At 43.0% G+C, this 20,716-nt stretch overlaps 1 protein-coding gene across 2 annotated transcripts in view; it reads left to right on the top strand.

The window, feature by feature from the left end:
* tmem87b (transmembrane protein 87B) overlaps nucleotides 1-15,723 on the top strand; it is an 84,608-nt gene extending 68,885 nt beyond the window's left edge. For both annotated transcript variants that reach the window (XM_038799108.1, XM_038799107.1), the window contains exons 14-21: nucleotides 1,339-1,447; nucleotides 1,540-1,598; nucleotides 2,620-2,723; nucleotides 4,773-4,840; nucleotides 5,156-5,223; nucleotides 8,537-8,586; nucleotides 9,728-9,758; nucleotides 13,545-15,723. In XM_038799108.1, coding sequence (XP_038655036.1) covers nucleotides 1,339-1,447; nucleotides 1,540-1,598; nucleotides 2,620-2,723; nucleotides 4,773-4,840; nucleotides 5,156-5,223; nucleotides 8,537-8,586; nucleotides 9,728-9,758; nucleotides 13,545-13,586 — 531 coding nt within the window. In that variant the 3' untranslated portion in view covers nucleotides 13,587-15,723. The remainder of the gene's footprint in view (nucleotides 1-1,338; nucleotides 1,448-1,539; nucleotides 1,599-2,619; nucleotides 2,724-4,772; nucleotides 4,841-5,155; nucleotides 5,224-8,536; nucleotides 8,587-9,727; nucleotides 9,759-13,544) is intronic.
* The last annotated feature ends 4,993 nt before the right edge of the window (nucleotides 15,724-20,716 follow it).

Here is a 20,716-nt window from a genome sequence, read left to right as displayed (position 1 = left end):
GGTGGTCTGTCCAGGCTCATATTTACCTGTAAATTTGGAAGGAATTATCTGCAAATTCAATTTATTTGTCTTTTAGAACAAGTGCAATCAAAGGATATGATGATTACATAAATGATAAGAGAAGGACAAGCCAAAAAAAGGATGGTAAAATATAATTAAATCAAACCAGAATTTGGAGCCCAATGGAACTAACAAATGAACAATTATTGGTGAGATGGGGGTTCAGAATGTAAGTCTAGTGAATCATTTAAACCAATCTCCTCTTAATTTGATCCCTGATTTGTCTTGAGTTAGCCAATCTTTAAAATCTAGATGACAGGAGAGGTGCTTCAGTTGAACCTTGATATCCTCAGGCTAGTAAAATAAACAAATGTCCGATTGTGTGTGGATGACTCGTGAGATAAGATTAGGCCTGGTTACGATAGTTCTCATTATTTCATAGCGTTGGGACTCTGTTCCTGTGTGTAAGTGCAGGAGGGCTGCTGGTGCCTGAGGAATTGTACTTCAGTTCTTCATGAGTTGAAGGGAAAATTGGAATGGCTGAAGGAGGTGTGAGGACCTTGGATCCACAAGCAGTACAACAAGGATTTTTTTTGTAATTTCTTTGAAAGGTCTCTGGAATCTGTAATTGCTTTTAAGAATGTCTGGAAAGGACTTTGCATCAATTGGAAAGGGAACAATAGTGTCTGTGTGGGTTTCCTCCAGGTGCTCCAGTTTCCTCCCACAGTCCAAAGATGTAGAGGTTAGGTGGATGAGTCATGCTACAATGCCCCTTAGAGTGGGATTGCAGGAACAGGACAGTGGATAGGGCCCTAGGTAGGGTGGTCATTTGAAGGTTCAGTGCAGGCGCGATGGGCCAAATGGCCTCTATCTACTGTAGGGATTCTATGATCAATTAAATAAAGAATAGCACATTGCAAACTGTGTAGCCACTTAACGTTGCATATTTGTCCGGGGAGTGAAGTGGATGCTTGTGGTTGCAGAAGACATACCTTTGTTTTACCAACCATTTCAGGTGAAATTCACTTTTTGATCATTTGCCTGTTAATTTGTGTTTAATTTGCATTGGCTCTGATTCATGTTAAAGTAAAAGCTACAACAAATAGACTTGTGTTAGTAATTTCTTCATTTGCGGGTTATTTCATCAATTTAATTATCTTAGTTTATGGTCTCCACACGGGAATGGCAACAGAGGGTGTGGGGAATGAATTTGGTACTTAGGATTCTGATATTTTTGTGAATAATAGTTTTCATGATGCATATGGTAATATCATTCTTCAAAACCTTTTTTTTTGTTCAATTTATGGTTCTTGAAGCATTTTCCTTAGCTTTTGTTACATATTTGTCAGCCTAGCTCAAACAATTAAAACTCTGAAATTAAGGAAAAATGCTGTGAAACTATCACTATACCGACATTTTACCAATACATTAATATTGGCAATCATAGGTAAGTCATTTTTCATTGCATTCAGTTTCCTCAAGTGAATTAAACTGTTATAGCTTCCTTTGTGTATTAATGGAATTTTATTAATTTTCTAGCATCAGTTGGGTTTATGGTGTGGACAACCAAAAAGTTCAGATTGACAACATGTCAGTCAGTAAGTTACCAAAGCATTTCATTTATTTATTTATTTATTTTTTCGCTGTGCTCTGTCAGACCTCTCCAAAATGCTACATGTTAGATGGAATGCATGTCACCAACGTTACCAATCCCATTTTGTAAACGTTGTCATGGCCATTTAAGGCTCAATATAATCGAAATGAATCGTAACAATTTCCAATTGAACGATCTTACTTGGGTATTAATCTGGAATCAATGCTCCAGTGCTTTTCCTGGCCCACTGTGCATTAAATGTCAGTATCAATACATGATGTGATTAAGCCTCCCCCCCCCCCCCCCCCCCCCCCCCCCCCCCCCCCCCCCCACACACACACACACACACACACACACCGTGCAACTGCGTATTTCAGCATATGTGCCTTGATAATTCTATGGCATATGTTCCTTAACATTAGTTTAATTTTCTTGCCCAAGGGTTCCTGGATAAAATTTTAAGATTACTTATTGCCTATTAAATGATGACTATTGGCAGAGATCCTAATTCTGCACTTGCTAAATGTCCAATTGGGATACAGCACCAGTAGACAATCTAGAATGGAAACCCTGACCGGTTCCCCTGCCTAAACCAGAATAACAAGAGGGCAATCTGCTTTCAAATACTGGGATTGAACATGGGATGATCTTCGTTTTGTGTTCTAGCCGTTTTTTCAGAGTGGAATTGATGGAAGCTTACTTACTTACCCTCAGTCAGATATATGATGTGAGGGATGGGGTTCAAAGGCTGAGTTATATTAATGGGATTGCACAAGACTACATATAGTTTAAGAGATTTCAAAATAAATCTGAGATTGTTAAACCCTTACCAAAAATCAGGGTTGCCTTGGCTGGATTGCTTTTAAATCTGCATGAAGATAATGTTTTACCACATTAGTTAGCAATTTGTTGGCAGTCATCCAGAATTGAGGTAATTTGACTGTTCCTTATTAAAATTTCTAATTTGTCTAAATTGACATGAAATTTGAGCCACTTTTAACTATCTGTCTTTCACAAATTACTAGGATTGGATGGAGCTATGGGTTGATGATGCTTTCTGGCGACTACTTTTTTCTGTCATTCTCTTGGTCATCATGTTTCTCTGGAGACCGTCAGCAAACAATCAGAGGTATAAGTTTACAATTCTTTATGCATATTTTAAATATTTATTTCCTGAGTTTCTCTCTTTCTCCCTTGACCACCTTCAGTTCTTTTTGCCATCCTGCAGTTTTGGATTGGCACTTTTTATTTTAAAAAAAAATCTCTCCATGTTACCATTCAAATGATAGCTGGGCAATCTGGATGATTTTTCAGGTTAGCAAATGGGAGCATGTGGAGTGCCAGAGGGATCAGTGCTGGAGCCTCAACTCATTACATTCTTCATCAATGATTTGGATGAAGGGACCGAATGGATGGTAACTAAGTTTGCCAATGACAGCAAGATAGTGGTAAGCTGTCAAGAGGGGATAGAGTGTCTGCAAAGTGATACATAGAGGTTAAGGGAGCAGGCAAACATTCGGCAAGTGGAGTATAATATATGGAAGCTTGTCTACTTTGGCAGGAAGAATAGAAGAGTAGCATATTATTTAAATGGAGAGAGTTTGCAGAACTCAAGTGTGACACAAGGATCTGGGTGTCTTGGTACCTGAATCACAAGAAGTTAGAATGCAGGTACAGCAAGTGACCAGGAAGGCCAATGGAATGTTGGCATTTATTGGAAGGGGGATGGGACATAAAAGCAGTAAAGTGTTATTGCAGCTGTTCAGGGCTTTGGTGAAATCACAGTGTATAGTTTTGGACTTGATAAATTATTTGAAAAAAGATTGAACTGTTTCTAACGCAATTATGAGAAGGTTCACTCAACTCATTCCTGGGATGAGCGGCTTATTGTACGAAGAAAGAGTGAACGGATTGGCCCAAGTCCATTGTAGTTTGGAAGAATGAGAAGGGATCTTATTGAAACATTTAAGATCCTGAGGGGACTTGGTAGGCTAGATACAGGGAGGATGTTTCCACTTGTGAAGGAGACTAGAAGCAGGGGACACAATTTACAAATAAGAGTTCTGCAATTTAAGAGTGTGATTAGGTGACCTCTTCTTTGAGGATCATTGGTTCACATTTCCTTTTTTTTAACCTTTTATAAAAAAAAATTGTCATCTCGGATTTCTCAGTTTCAAAACTTAATTTTTAATGTTGCATTATTAAACTGATCTTGCTACAAAACTCAATATTCAAGTCTCAAATAATCTGGATGATTCTTGGTGTGTTCCTAGATTTTTGGTGCGGCACGATGGCACAGTAGTTAGCACTGCTACCTCACGGCGCCGAGGTCCCAGATTCGATCCCAGCCCTGGGGTCACTGTCCGTGTGGAGTTTTCACATTCTCCTGTGTCTGCGTGGGTTTCACCCCCACAACCCAAAGATGTGCAGGGTAGGTGGATTGGCCACGCTAAATTGCCCCTTAATTGGGAAAAAAATAATTGCGTACTCTAAATTTTATTTTAAATTGACTAGATTTAGGGGCAGCAGGGTAGCATGGTGGTTAGCATAAATGCTTCACAGCTCCAGGGTCCCAGGTTCGATTCCCGGCTGGGTCACTGTCTGTGTGGAGTCTGCACGTCCTCCCCCTGTGTGCGTGGGTTTCCTCCGGGTGCTCCGGTTTCCTCCCACAGTCCAAAGATGTGCGGGTTAGGTGGATTGGCCATGCTAAATTGCCCATAGTGTCCTAATAAAAGTAAGGTTAAGGCGGGGGTTGTTGGGTTACGGGTATAGGGTGGATACGTGGGTTTGAGTAGGGTGATCATGGCTCGGCACAACATTGAGGCCCGAAGGGCCTGTTCTGTGCTGTACTGTTCTATGTTCTATGTTCTAGATTTTGCACTTGGACGGGGCGTGGGGGAGGGCGACGGGCAGTCACAGATGTGATTCCTGTTCTGTGTTCAAATAGCGGCTTTAGACCGATATGGTATAAGTGTGCTGTATTTTACCTCTGTGATAAGGTTGAGTTGTAATGCTTTGCCTTAAGCTCACTAAAAGTGTTACTTTGGAGATGCTGCTGAGGTTGTTGGCAGCATGAATCATTACTTTTTAGGAGGAAGGAGGATACTTTATTTTCTTTAAAAAAAACACTGCATTTTCTGATTCTGTCTTTCCCTTGGGTGTTTTTTTTAAACTTCAGATATGCATTTACTCCTCTTATTGATGACCCAGATGATGAAATGAATGAACTGGTTGGAACAAACTTTGGTATGTATCACTTGCATTTTGAGAATTTCAACTTCATTTACATTATATTTGCAGCAACTGCTGAATTGTAGCCACCGTAAGATCCTACATATAGTGTAGTAAAAATGAGTCATGGTTTCTTAAAAGGTTGGTTAGTACAGTCAAAACTGTGTAGAAACACTCTATTCATGTTTGTATAGTCTAAACATGAATTTTCTGAACTTGACAAAAGAGTTTTTCCAATGAGCAAACTCATTGTCTATATTTTAAAATAATAATGTGTACTGCAACAATCTATATCACTCAATCAAACCATTTCTATTGTGTACTCTAAAGCTGATGGAATAAAGGCAAGAACATCCAAAGTGGGGATTAATGGCACAGCAAAAAGAGGCTCAAGTTTGGTGAGAAGTATTTTTGCATGTTATTCATATCATGGAATCAATAGTATTGACCTTGGATAGATTTGAAATGACGTGAAAATGTTACTTATTTTGTATGTGCATTTTAATGGGCCACATTTTATGGTCACTAGCAAAGCAACAGGGCTCACCAATGACTTCCTAGAAAGCTGCCCTAGCGATCTCTCTAGCATGATTTTTCCCTCTACCGATGACTGTTTAGATATTGGCGAAGTTAAAGGGATATATCTTGGTGGTAGCAATGTTATTAGCAAGCAGGTAACCAGCTGACCAGAGTGAGGAATTCACAAACAACAAACCAGGTAGTTAAAAGCACTTCATCGGCAGGATTCTCCGTTCCTGAGACTAAAGTGTTGACGCCGGGGAAGGATTCGTGGACTTAAACGTCAGCAAAATTGGCGGCGAACCTGGACTGATTCAGCGACTGTGGAGGGGCTAGCTCTGGCACCACGTGGAGCGCAATCAATCCAGTGAAAAACTATGGGATTCACCGGGTCCATGATTGACACTCACGGGGAAGGCTGACAAGCTGCAGCCACAGATGCACATTACAATCCCTGCACACACTCATCCCAGCCAACAAGGTGGCACTGGTAGCGCTGAAGCGTGCCCATCTCGCTGATCGATCGGCTGGGACCAGAGGGTATCTAGTAGAGTGCCCTGGGGGACACACCCATATGACCTGTGGCCTGAAGCTCACAGTAGGCAGTCAGCAGCGTGCACAGTTGCATGGCTGCCTGGCCAGGACGCAGCAATGGTGCTCCATGCCTGTCCACAGCCCACCTCCTGGCCCCACTACACGCCCTGGCAGAAGCCCCCAGGCCATCGGCACAAGTGTCAGCAAGCTATGGAAAATGTTGGACACTTTGCGTACCCCCTCTCCCTCAGCAGCCACGACACCGGTTTCACGATTTTTAAAAGCACATATGAAACTCTCCGTCGGGAACTTAGCCCATCGGAGGTGGAGAATCGCGAAGATCCCTGAGAATACTGGGTCGGGCCTGTAAGTGATATGCAAACGATGTTTACTGGTCATGTGTTCTGGAACGCATTGACGGTGCTGTCGAGGCGATGGAGAATTGCGATTTGGCGTGAAATCGGCACCCACCGCGATTTCGGCGCCCGAAACGAATTTCCGTCCAATCGCTTTCCAGCGTCAGCCGCTGACACCTTAATTCACTTTAAAGAAGTCGATAAACGGCTTTCACCTCTGGGTGAACTCCTCTTCCACTCTTCATACAGTGAACTTAACTTTCGCCATATGAAGGGGGAGGGGCCTTATTCCCTGCACCTTCTCCTACCCCCAGCTAAGCTGATCCAAGAACCGCCTCATACCGTGAAGACTCCTAATCGGCTACCCCCGCCAACAGCGTCTTGTCCATTACAAAAAAGTCAACTCAGGAGTACACCCGGTGTACATGCCAAAAGTACAAGAACTCCTTTGCCCCTGGCCTCCCAAACCACCATGGGTCGGTCCACCCAATGGGAAACTACTGGAGAAGATTCTGAAGTAGAGAATCTATCTTCACTTGTTGAGGCAAGGTTTGATCAGGGTTAGTCAGCATGGCTTTGTCAGACAGAGGTCATGCCTACCAAATTTGATTACATTTTTTGAGCATGTAACCAAGTGTATAGGTAAGGGTAGTGCAGTTAATGTAGTTTACATGGATTTCAAGAAAGCCTTTGACAAGGTCCCACATGGGAGACTTATTAAGAAGGCAAATGCACATGGGATATAGGGTGATTTGACAAGGTGGATTCATAATTGGCTTAGAGGTAGGAGACAGAGGGTGACAATAGATGGCTTCCTTAGTGTCTGGAAGCCAGTGTCCAGTGGCGTGCCACAGGGATCTGTGTAGGGGCCCCTATTGTTTGTCATTTATATAAATGACATTGATGACTATGTGGAGGGTAGGATCAGTAAGTTTGCAGATGACACAAAGATTGGCCGGGTGGTTAACATTGAGGTTGAATGCCTTGGGTTACAGGAAGATATAGATGGGCTGGTCAAATGGGCAGAAAAGTGGCAAACGGAATTTAACCCTGAATAGTGTGAGCTGATGCACTTTGGAAGGAATAATGTGACAAGGAAGTATTCAATGAATGGCCTGACACTGGGAAGTTCGAAGGAACAAAGGGACCTTGACATGTTTGTCCAGAGATCTCTGAAGGCAGAAGGGCAGGTTAATAGGGCGTTGAAAAGGCTTATGTGACCCCTGCCTTTATCAATCGAGCCACAGATTACAAAAGCAGGGAGTTCATGTTGGGATTTATATGGAACATTGGTGAGGCCACAGCTGGAGTACTGTGCAAATCTGGTCGCCAGGTGGAAGTAATTATACTGGAGGGGGCACAGAGGCGATTTACCAGGATGTTGACTGGGATGGAACATTTCAGTTATAAAGCGACGTTGGATAGGCTTCGGTTATTTTCTCTGGAGCAGAGAAGACTGAGGGGTCACCTGATTTGAGGTATACAAAATTATGAGAGGCATGGACAGGATGGATATGGATCAGCTGTTCTTCTTAGTTGAAGGGTCAGTTACGAGGGGGCACAAGTTCAAGAGAGGGGTGGGAGGTTTAGGGGGGATTTGAGGAAGAACATTTTTACCCAGAGAGTGGTGACGGTCTGGAATGCACTGCCTGGGAGGGTGGTAGAGGCGGGATGCCTCACATCCTTTAAACTGTACCTGGATGAGTACTTGGCATGTTATAACATGGGGCCTCACGGTAGCATGGTGGTTAGCATCAATGCTTCACAGCTCCAGGGTCCCAGGTTCAATTCCCGGCTGGGTCACTGTCTGTGTGGAGTCTGCACGTCCTCCCCGTGTCTGCGTGGGTTTCCTTCGGGTGCTCCGGTTTCCTCCCACAGTCCAAAGATGTGCGGGTTAGGTGGATTGGCCATGCTAAATTGCCCGTAGTGTAAGGTTAATGGGGGGATTGTTGGGTTACGGGTATACGGGTTACGTGGGTTTAAGTAGGGTGATCATTGCTCGGCACAACATCGAGGGCCGAAGGGCCTGTTCTGTGCTGTACTGTTCTAAATTCTAAGTTCTAAATAACAGTCGAGGCTATGGGCCAAGTGCTGGCAAATGGGATTAAATAGGCAGATCAGGCCCTTTCATGCATCGGTGCAGATTCGATGGGCCAAAGGTCCTGTTCTGCACTGTATTCTGTGATTCTGTGAAGATTGTTACTGATCTACCTTGTGTTCAGACAAATCATTTGCTTTCCAATTTTGTGCAAACTTCTATACTTTTTCAGGATTTGGTTTAATATGTTTTTTTTAAAAATAGGATGAAGATTTAAAGTGGGTGGAGGAGAACATCCCTTCTATTACAGATGTGTAATTATCAGCATTTTATTAAATCTCTACAGTTATCTATTCTGATCTAATCTTTGCTTTGAGTATTTTATTTTTCTTACGCTTTGTTTTGTTCTTTGTGCCTCACTGACCCTGCACCATTTTCGAAATCTCAGAACACGACCTACTTCATGTTAATATAATCCAAGGCTCATGGCAAAGTCAAAATCAAGACGCAGAGCTTTTCTTTGCTGGGAGAGTTCCTTGACTTTGTTGAGTCACATAGCTCTCCTCGCAACCCCAGTGTCCCAGCTATCCCCCATCAGTATGTGTTCTAAGTACTTAATTAAACAATGACCTTCACCTGTGTATCTTAATGAACGTACTATTAACCCTCCACTCCCTTAGCCACTGCTGTTGTTCAACAACTTTAACAAAAACAAAGGGCACAGTGGTGACCTATTTGATCTATTTGTGACCCCTTTTTTAAACATTTCAATTTTTAATTATTCTTTACAACACCTTCCAGGCGTTGGGGGAGCCACTGTGCCCCAGTGGTTAGCACTGCTGCCTCACGGCGCTGAGGACCCGGGTTTGATCCCAGCCCCGGCTCACTGTCTGTGTGGAGTTTGCACATTCTCCCCATGTCTACGTGGTTTTCACCCCCATAACCCAAAGATGTGCGGGTTAGGTGGATTGGCCACGCTAAATTGCCCCCTAATTGGAAAAAAAATAATTGGGTATTTTTTTTTTTAAAGATTTAAAAAAAATAACTTCCAGGAGTTTCTTGCACTGGAAGTTGTTTTAATGAGCAAGCGCCTCCTCTTCCAGCATGACAACAGTGTCTAATGTTTCTATATTTCTGCTAAATGTAGCTCCCAGACAACCTTGAGCAAATGGCCGATTCTCCCAATAGTGTTTGCTAGTTAGTTGCAGTTACTGCAGTGTTCCCTCTGTGCACCAGTAGTGAAGATGCCATGCAGATTGCTTACATGCTGACCCGTTTAACATGCCATGTATATATGGCTGTCCCAAAATTTTGAAGGTGCCATATATTGAAATGAATAGGCTGAGAACAACACAGGAATTAGAGATCACTGTTCTGCTATTGCAATATATTCCATTTCAGTTCACCCAACATGACTATTCCCGTCAGCTAATGTAGCTTTCATTTTTGTTTCAGTGCAATCCCTCTGTTGTTGGATTCAGATGAAGTAAGTAGACTCTTCTTAGACCATTTTGTTAATTAAAATTGGTTCGCAAACCAGTTTGCTAGAATTAGAAACGTGTCTGCTGTTCCTTCTCTCTCTCCTTCCCCACCTTTTCAATAATATTGGTTAATTGCCAGTTGGCTAGTTGTTTACCTGGTTTGTACAGCTGAGATCCTAGCTGCAAGTAGCTCAGTAATTATGTCAACATTGCATACTTGTGTTGCTGCTGAGGGAGGTCCAGCTGTAAGAAACTTAGCAATGTTTTCAAGCTGCGTTTGTTTAGCAATAACACACTCAGTTTGGGTTCCACCAGGATCACTCGGCTCCTGACCTCATTACAGCCTCGGTTCAAACGTGAACAAAAGTGTTGATCTCCAAAGGTGAAAAGAGAGTTCACACCAAGGCAGTATTTGACCGAGTTTGGCATCAGGGGTTTGGCTAAAGTGGAGTTAATTGAAATTGGGGGGGGAAACACTGTCTGTTAATTTGAGTCGTACCTAGCACAAGGGAAGGTGGTTGTGGTAATAAAAACAAATGACTGCGGATGCTGAAATCTGAAACAAAAACAGCAAATACTAGACAATATCAGTGGCAAGTAGCATTCGCTCCACACAAATACCAAGCAATAACCATCTCCGACAAGAGAGAGTCTAAACCCCTTCCCCTTTGACATTCAGTAGCGTTGCTGAATCTCCTACAATTAACATCCTAATGGTTACCATTGACCAGAAACTGAACTGGTATAGCTTGAGGAAAATACTGTGGCTACCAGAGCAGGTTAGAGGCGAGGAATCCTGTAGTGAGTAACTCACCTCTTGACTGCCCAAAGCCACTCAACCCACAAGACACAAAACAAGAGGGTACTTTCCATTTGCTAGGATGAGTGCAGCACAGCAACACTTGAGAAGCTTGGCACCACCCAGGACAAAGCAGCTTGCTTGATTGGCACCCCATTCACAAACATTTAAAGTAAAGTTGCCACAGTCTCAGATGACCATTGGCTGATTTAACCCGAAAATCACCACACCTCGGGCAAGGGGCAAGGTTGAGAAGGCCGGGCCTTCATGAACAACCTCAGCTGGTACGGAATTGAACAGTACCACAGGACTTGTTCTGCAACTCAAACCAGCCAATGGAGTTAAACCGGCCCCCTAACAACATTTACTCCCTGCACCACTGACATCCACCTACAAGCTGCATTGCAGGAGCTCACCAAGTCTCCTCAGGCAGCACCTGCCAAACGCATGGCCACTACAAGTACAAGGGTGGTCACCACATGGGAGCATTACCTGCTAGATTCCCTCCAAGCCACCCACCATCCTGTCTTAGCAGTATATCGCTGTTCCTTCACTATTGTTATGGGAGCGGCGTTTTCAGAACCCCAAAATGTATCATGGAGTTTAACCAACCTCTCCCTTTAATGTATTGTTGCTTTTGAAGAGCACGGCGTGGTCTCCAGGTGTGGTATTACAATTATGGACACATGGGTTTTTAAACAGAAAAACAATGTTTATTCCATGAATTCAAATTAACCTTTTTAAATAAACATTGGATCACTTACCACCCTATACTTCAAAGATAACCCCGAAAATAATACAACACGAAATAATCCCTCAAAATGTTCCTTCAAACCTCCAAAAGTCTTAACACCTTTAAACAGAAACACATCAGGTTAAAGACATTACTATTATGAGTTTAAATCACCCAAATGATTCAGAGATAGTCTTTCCTGGCAGAGATCACCGCAGATCCAGCTCACTGCAAACACAGACACACCCAAGCTCTTTTCCTCAAAACTGGCTTTTCCTTTCAAACACCTCATAGCAAACCAGCCAGGCACTTTTTAGCTGCTCTCTCTCAAACTGAAACTAAACACTGCAAAATGGCTGAGCTAAAAACCCAGCTCCACCCACACTCTGACATCACTTCAGTAATATGAGCTGCTCCATTTCTTAAAGGTACATTGCTTAAACATCCATTTCTTAAAGGTACTCTCACATGACACTATCAAGGGATCAAATTCCTGGGACTCCCTCCCAAACACAGCGGGTGCACATACACCACATTGACTACAGTGGTTCAAGTTGGGGGTTAGTAAGTTTGCCGATGACACGAAGGTTGGAGTTGTAGATAGTGTTGAGGGCTGTTGCAGGTTACAACAGGACAATGACAGGATGCAGAGCTGGGCTGAGAAGTGGCAGTTGGAGTTCAACCTAGATAAATGTGAAGTGATTCATTTTGGAAGGTCAAATTTGAATGCTGAATACAGGGTAAAAGGCAGGCTTTTTGGAATTGTGGAAGAACAGAGGGATCTTGGGGTCCATGTACATAGATCCCTCAAAGTTGCCACCCAAGTTGATAGGGTTGTTAAGAAGGCGTATGGTGTGTTGGCTTTCATTAACGGGGATTGAGTTTAAGAGCCGCGAGGTTTCGCTGCAGCTTTATAAAACTCTGGTTAGACCACACTTGGAATATTGTGTCCAGTTCTGGTCGCCTCATTATAGAAAGGATGTGGATGCTTTGGAGAGGGTGCAGAGGAGATTTACCTGGATGCTGCCTGGACTGGAGGGCATGTCTTATGAAGAAAGGTTGAGGGATCTAGGGCTTTTCTCACTGGAGCGAAGAAGGAAAAGAGGTGACTTGATATAGGGTTCCAAGGTGATGAGAGGCATGGATAGAGTGGATAACCAGAGACTTTTCCCCAGGGCGGAAATGGTTGTCACGAGGGGGACATAATTTTAAGGTGAGTGGAGGAAGGTATAGGGGTGTCAGAGGTAGGTTCTTTACACAGAGTGGTGGGTGCGTGGAGTCAGAGACATTAGGGACATTTAAGCGACTCTTGGACAGGCACATGGACAGCAGTAAATTGAAGGGGTGATCTTAGATTAGGTTAAATGGTCAGCACAACTGTTCTATGTTCTATGATGCCTGCTCAGCACCACCTTCTCGAGGGCAATTAGGGATGGGCTTCTATTGCTGGCGTTGCCAATGAAGCCAACAGCCCAAGAACAAATAAAAAAAATACAAAGATTGTAGTCTGTGTTCTAGGCAGGTTCTGCACCTTTTTTTAAAATATAAATTTAGCGTATCCAATTCATTTTTTTCCAATTAAGGGGCAATTTTAGCATGTTAAATCCACCTACCTTGCACATGTTTGTGTTGTGGGGGCAAAACCCACGCAAACACAGGGAGAATGTGCAAACTCTACACAGGCAGTGACCCAGAGCCATGATCGAACCTGGGACGCCGGCGCCGTGAGGCAACAGGGCTAACCCACTGCGCACCGTGCTGCCCTAGGTTCTACACCTTTGAGGTCCTGCTGATATCTTGAGGAGAGGTTCTGTGTATGAACTCCTTAATTCCTTAGCTTAGATTTTAATGTGGGAGAATCAGTGTTATTTGATGTGTTTCCTGCAATATGTTGTAGTATTTGTGGAGGTGGAATGTACTTGGATAATCTGCCTGTCATATTTAAGGGGAACATAACAGTACCTTTGATGTAATGAAATGTCCCAAAGTATAATCACAGATAAATTTAAAAACAAAGTATGAAACCAGCAACATTAGGTAGAAAGTAGGTCACAGAACCAAAAGCTTGGCCAAAGAGGTAGATTTTAAGAAGTGCCTTAAAGGATGAAACTAAGATAGAGAGGTGGAGAGTTGTAGGGAGGGCATTCCAGAGCTTGGGGCCTACTTAGTTATGTATAAAAGTAGAAATGACATATGTTTGGAGTATTTTTAATCAAAGTAAAATTAATTTTAATTTCGCTGTCTCCCTTTCCAAATTAGGAAATAATGGCGACTAAATATGAAATGTCAAAGATGGAATGAAGTTTCTTGTGCTATGCAAGCCTGTATTCTACTGTGAAATTCACTTTGTGACACCGACTGAACCTCTGCACATCGTGTGTCCATGGACAGTGAAGGGCGGAGCGTTGCAGTTTGCTTGAGTTGCAAAATGGGCTGCCAGAGATGACGCTGTTCGTTTTACTTCCATATGCAATTCTCACATTCTAATTTTAATTTTAAATTTACCTTTGAAGTGAATAAAGTGGAAGTCCACTTGGCAGGAAACCAAGAATCTGCACTGCAAATAGACTTTGATATGACTCTCTTTTTAAAATATGAAATTGTTTTGTAAGTCCTCCTAGTCCCTCTCCCCTCTTGGAATGATACGCTCAGTTGACGCTGATTTAGAAAGGTGTCCTTGCGACAGAGTTCCATTAGACCAGCCCACATGGAACGTACAAAGTATCTTGAAATATTCGGTTCCTTGGAAGTTTTAATTTCACACCCACCCATAAGGCCGGTGTCTTGCTCCTAGCAGCATACTGTATGAATCATTTATAAATACAGTTGTCTTTTGCTTTGAATTGTAAAATGATAAGGATATAGGAGATACATATTACTGTTGGGGCACTGTATATTTTTTGTAAATTCAAAACAAACACCATTATTGTGACTGTCAAAGGGGAAATGGTGCTTATGTTTGGGTTGTAAAGAAGCACCTGCAAAGTCATGATTTATATTATCTCCTGTGCTATTTTCTTTCTTTTTTAAATCATGAAAATAATTGTATTGTAAATGTTCAGGTTAATGAACCAAATCTAACTGAGTGGACGAGTGAAACGCAGACTGAGATTGCACACACCAGTATGGTGATGCTGAATTCATCAGCCTTTCATTAGTAGCAAAAAGCTAAACAAGTTGATGTCTTGAGGCCTTCACTCTTCGTTCTTGCTGGAGTAACAGCAGTGGCTCTTGACACAGTTTGTTTGTTTTTTGGTGCGGTCTGAACCAAATTTAAAATATATTTCAACTTTCTTTTCTCCCATGCCACAAAGTATTGCTGTGGTTGGAGAGGTGCAGTGCTGCTAATATCCTCGATCCAGGTGGGTTCCTGATCACCTGAGGAGTTGTGAGAAGTAGCATCCTTGTGGTGGTCGTGATGCTCTTCTTTCCCTTTGCTCCAACCCCCGACTCTGCTTCCTTTCTTCCCTTCTTAACAAAGACAGCAGCTGAGATCAGAGCTTTGCCACGTGGACAATTGCAAATCTGTCCTTCCACTCTGGTAAAGAAAAGTGGAGCTCTGTCATACTATGTTGCTGTTGATGGTAACCGTGTTAATGGATTATATTTATTTTTAACTGGCCTGCGCATTGCCTCATGATTGCTGCAGCCCTTGACTGTTTTAAAACTGAAGAGTTACCAGTGTTGGACTTTAAGGCACAGTTCTGTTCTTGCATCAAACCAGTTGTGACAACAGGAGTACAATTTAAGTAGAATTTAGAGGGTGTTATGGAAGGTATTGAAAATGGTGAATTATTTTGGATATTACTGCAATAGGTTTTTCTTTTGTTTATATGTCAAACTATTGACTAAATATGCAAATGACTGATTATTATAGCAATCGTTACAAATATTGTAAAGGGAAGCAAAATATTGCCGTTACTAGAATAATGAGATAAAAGCATAAAGTTTGTGATGATACTCGGCAGATTTGTCAGCATCTGTGGCGAGAGAAACCAGAATTTTCAGTAAGAATTCTGATGAAAGGTTACCCGAAATATCCCCCCCCACCACCACAGCTGCTGACAAACCTGAGAGTTTCCACTCTCTTCTGTTTTTATTATAAATGCTGTATTTTTCAAAATTACATTTTTAACTCATTGCATTTTGGTAGTCATAAATCTTCCACAAATAACAATTTTCTTTTGTTAACGGAAATATGCACTTTTATTGCTTTCTCTTCAATAATGTTGACTTGTTTAAGATGATATTTTACTTACAAATTGTCTTGTTTCTATTGACTGTGGTCTGAAATGGTTATCGCAATTGCACAGGAATGGTAACCTGTGAAATCATGGTTTGAGTTTCTCCGTCCCTCTTAAATATTCATATCTGTGAAGAGATTTCAAAAATGTAAAAAAAAACTTTTTACTCCATTAAATGTAATACAAAAGCACAATTTTGAGCTACTGCTTTTCTAATTGAAAAAAGGTGTTTAAATACCCCGCTTTACACCTTACCTTTTCACTCATTACCCAGTTGTAGAAATTGAGAAGAGTTGTGACGAAGAAGTGATTATATCTAATAAAAGTGTACATGTATGAACATTAGATGCAATTGTCTCACGATGGGGGTGGGGGGGGGGGCACAACTGATCGAGGTGTACCACATTATGAGGGGCATAGGGTAGAAAGGGAAGGACTTTTCCCCACAGTAGAGGGGTCAATAAGTAGAGGGCATCGATTTAAGGTAAGGGGCAGGAAATTTGATGGGGATTTGAGGGAAAACCTTTTCACCCAGAGGGTGTTGGGAATCTGAAACTCTCCGCTCGAATGGCCTCCTGAGTAGCTGTTCCATGATTGTAGAGTCAAGTGTCAATAAAACAGACACCGGCCTGCAAGATGTGCCGTTGGTAATCTCATATCAGTTGTGTATGAAATGCACGAAATCGGAGCAGTAACCGACTATTTGGCCCTTCACACCCGCTTTGCCTTTCAATGAGATCATAGTTGATCTACATCAACTATGCTATCCTCATAATCTATTAATTCCCTTAGTGTTTAAAAATCAATTATAATATACTCTGACTATGCATCTACAGCCTTCCAAGGTCTTACAAAGATTCGCACCACTGGGTGAAGAAATTTCTCCTTATCTCAATCCCAATGGCTGATCCCTTCATTCCTCGTTCTAGACTCCCCAGCCAGGTAAAACATCCTTCCAGTATTTACCCTGTCAAGCCCCTTAAGAAGAGGCCAATCACCTTAAACTGGTATCCTCTGGTTCTAGTTCCTTCTGCCAATGGGAACAGTTACTCGCTCTTACTCTATCCAGGTCCCTCATAATATTGAATATCTCTATCAGGTTCCCTTATCTAAGGCATAAACCCCAGATTTTCCAGTCTATCCATTGAACAACTTTCCTTCATCCCTAGAATAATTTGTGTAAATTGTTTCTGCGGCCTCTCTAAATTCTTCACATCCTTCCTGAAGCCTAGAATTGGACACCACTCTAGCTGAGGCTGAGTCAGTGTTTTATAAAGGTTCATCACAAACTCCTTGTTCTTACACTCCATCCCTTTATTTATTAAGCCCCAAATCCTATAAGCCTTCTCAACCTGCCTGCTGCCTTCAATGACTTGTGCACAAACACCTCCAGATCCCTCTGTTATTGCACCCCCTTGAGAGTTGAACCCTTGATTTTGAATTGCTTCTCGTTCTCCTGACCAAGATGTATTACTTCACACTACTCTGCATTAAATTTAATCTGCCACATGTCCGCCCTTTCCACCAGTCAGTATGGATTAGACAATGCTGGGGATGTGGAACTAATTTTACTTCATTCTGACCAAGGATCTTTCACAGTAATTGTCAGAACAAGCACTGAGATTGGTGTCAACAGTTTACCCCTCATATTCTCCTGCTACATCAGAGTAATCAAGTGAGTCAGAAACAAAATATTGCAGATGCTGGAAATGTGAAATCTATATGGAAAATGTTGGAAATAGCCAGCAGGCTCGGCAGCATCAGTGGAGTTGGATTTATCTGTGGAGTAGGATTCAGCCATAATAGTGGCTTGGTTTCTGTTGGGTGAGCCCCAAGGGGGCGCACCAGCCCAGGAACATGTAGGTTCTCTGTTCCTCAAGGCATAAATCTGGAGGAGTGAGTGGGTGCTGCATAGCTTTGAGGGGCGGGGGGGGGGGGGGGGGGGGGCGGGTAGGAAGAAGAAATCCTGCTATTGGTACACGAGCAGTGCTAGAAACGCACTTACAATCCATCCAGCCCTCACTTTCTGTTAGCCTCCATATTTCCTGAGGAAGCACAATCACCAGCAGTAGAGCTGACAGCAAACCTGCATTTCCATCTCCACAGCTGCGCCCCCCCCCCCCCAATGTATCCGTTAAAATCGTAAGTCAGCTGGTTTGAAGTTGGTTGGGGTCAGATTGGGATCCAATTATAACATTGCACTGCCCAAAATCCATTCAATTTGGGGTTTAAAATTAACTCAAAAGTTTCAGTATGATGGCATTTCATCAGAGCGACCATTTCCTCTAACTCTGCAAGGCTGACTCCAGTACTCACCTCTTCCCTCTTTCTCCTACTATATTCCCTATGCACACACGAATGTGTGGCAAAATCTGGCTCCAACTCCATCTACAAGATTGCTGATAACACCGTATCTCGAACAAGAATGAGTCAATACAGGAGGGAGATAGAGAACCTAGTGGAATGGTGTAACATCAACAATCTCTCCCTCAATGTTAGCAAAACTAAAGAGCTGGTCATTGACTTCAGGAAGCAAAGTACTGTACACACCCCTGTCAGCATCAATGGTGCTGAGGTGCAAATGGTTGACAGCTTCAAATTCCTAGGTGTGCACATCATAGAACATAGAACACCACAGCGCAGTACGGGCCCTTCGGCCCTCGATGTTGCGCCGACCTGTGAAACCATCTGAAGCCTATCTGACCTACACTATTCCATTTTCATCCATATGTCTATCCAGTGACCACTTAAATGTCCTTAAAGTTGGCGCGTCTACTACTGTTGCAGGCAGGGCGTTCCACACCCCTACTACTCTCTGAGTAAAGAAACTGCCTCTGATATCTGTCCTATATCTATCACCCCTCAATTTAAAGCTATGTCCTCTCGTGTTGGTCGTCACCATCCGAGGAAAAAGACTCTCACTGTCCACCCTATCTAACCCTCTGACTATCTTATATGTCTCTATTAAGTCACCTCTCAGCCTTCTCCTCTCTAACGAAAACAACCTCAATTCCCTGAGCCTTTCCTCGTAAGACCTTCCCTCCATACCAGGCAACATCCTAGTAAATCTCCTCTGAACCATTTCCAAAGCTTCCACATCCTTCCTATAATGTGGTGACCAGAACTGCACGCAGTACTCCAGGTGCGGCCGCACCAGAGTTATGTACAGCTGCAGCATGACCTTGTGGTTCCGAAACTCAATCCCCCTGCTTATAAAGGCTAGCACACCATATGCTTTCTTAACAGCCCTATTAACCTGGGTGGCAACTTTCAGGGATTTATGTACCTGGATGCCGAGATCTCTGTTCATCTACACTACCAAGAATCTTGCCATTAGCCCAGTACTCTGCATTCCTGTTACTCCTTCCAAAGTGAACCACCTCACACTTTTCGGCATTAAACTCTATCTGCCACCTCTCAGCCCAGCTCTGCAGCTTATCTATGTCCCTCTGTATCCTATAACATCCTTCAGCACTATCCACAACTCCACCGACCTTCGTGTCATCTGCAAATTTACTAACCCATCCTTCTACACCCTCTTCCAGGTCATTTATAAAAATGACAAACAGCAGTGGCCCCAAAACAGATCCTTGCGGTACACCACTAGTAACTGAACTCCAGGATGAACATTTGCCATCAACCACCACCCTCTGTCTTCTTTCAGCTAGCCAATTACTGATCCAAACGCTAAATCACCTTCAATTCCATACTTCCTTATTTTCTGCAATAGCCTACCGTGGGGAACCTTATCAAACGCCTTACTGAAATCCATATACACCACATCAACAGCTTTACCCTGATCCACCTGTTTGGTCACCTTCTCAAAAAACTCAATAAGGTTTGTGAGGCATGACCTACCCTTCACAAAACCGTGTTAACTATCGCTAATCAACTTGTTCTTTTCAAGATGATTATACACCCTATCTCTTATAACCTTTTCCAACATTTTACCCACAACCGAAGTAAGACTCACAGGTCTATAATTACCAGGGTTGTCTCTACTCCCCTTCTTGAACAAGGGGACAACATTTGCTATCCTCCAGTCTTCCGGCACTATTCCTGTCGACAAAGACGACATAACCAGTAACAATCTCCTGGTCCACCCTCGCGACGCTATGACCAAGAAAGCACAACAGCCCCTATACTTTCTCAGGAAACGAAGGAAATTCGGCAAGTCCACATTGACTCTTAACAACTATTACAGGTGCACCATAGAAAGCACCCTATCTGGCTGCATCACAGCCTGGTAGGGCAACTGCTTGGCCCAAGACCGTAAGAAACTACAGAGTCGTGAACGCCACCCAGTCCATCATATGAACCCGCCTCCCATCCATTGACTGTCTACTCCTCCCACTGCCTTGGGAAAACAGACAGCAAGGCCCCTCCCACCCGGCTTATTCACTCTTCCAACTTATTTGATTGAGCAGCAGCTACAGAAGTCTGAGAACACACACTAACAGATTCAAAAAAACAGCTTCTTCCCGCTGTCACCAAACTCCTGAATGACTCTTATGGACTGATCTGACCTCTTCACAGCTCTTCTCTATTGAGTAGTACTGCACTCCTGTCTGCTTCACCCATGCCTGTGTCTTGTATTTACATTGTGTATTTTATGTTTGCCCTATGTATTTTCTTTCATGTATGGAATGATCTGTCTGGACTGTACGCAGAACAATACTTTTCACTACCTGGGTACACGTGACAATAAACAAATCCCGTCCAATCTTTCCATTCTTCATCCACTAAGCCTTACACTTCTAGAGCAAGACCAACCTAAAGAATTTCAGTTTCATAGAACATACAGTGCAGAAGGAGGCCATTCAGCCCAGCGAGTCTGCACCGGCCCACTTAAGCCCTCACTTCCACCCTATCCCCGTAACTCAATAAGCCCTCCTAACCTTTTTGGTCACGAAACGCAATTTATCATGACCAATCCACCTAACCTCCATGTCTTTGGACTGTGGGAGGAAACCGGAGCACCCGGAGGAAACCCACGCAGATATGGGGAGAACGTGCAGACTCCACACAGTCAGTGACCCAGCGGGGAATCAAACCTGGGACCCTGGCACTGTAAAGCCACAGTGCTATCCATTTGTGCTACCGTGCTGCCCAGTTCTATAAATACATCACTGCAGTCTAGTGCTACTATTACTGGGGAACTAATCAACCCTCTTTCTATGCTGGTTT

This window comes from Scyliorhinus canicula, chromosome 6 (assembly GCF_902713615.1).
Source record: "Scyliorhinus canicula chromosome 6, sScyCan1.1, whole genome shotgun sequence".
Taxonomy (NCBI): Eukaryota; Metazoa; Chordata; class Chondrichthyes; order Carcharhiniformes; family Scyliorhinidae; genus Scyliorhinus; species Scyliorhinus canicula.
The sequence above is the reverse complement of the archived record's forward strand: the minus strand, read 5'-3'. Positions and strand labels throughout refer to the sequence as shown.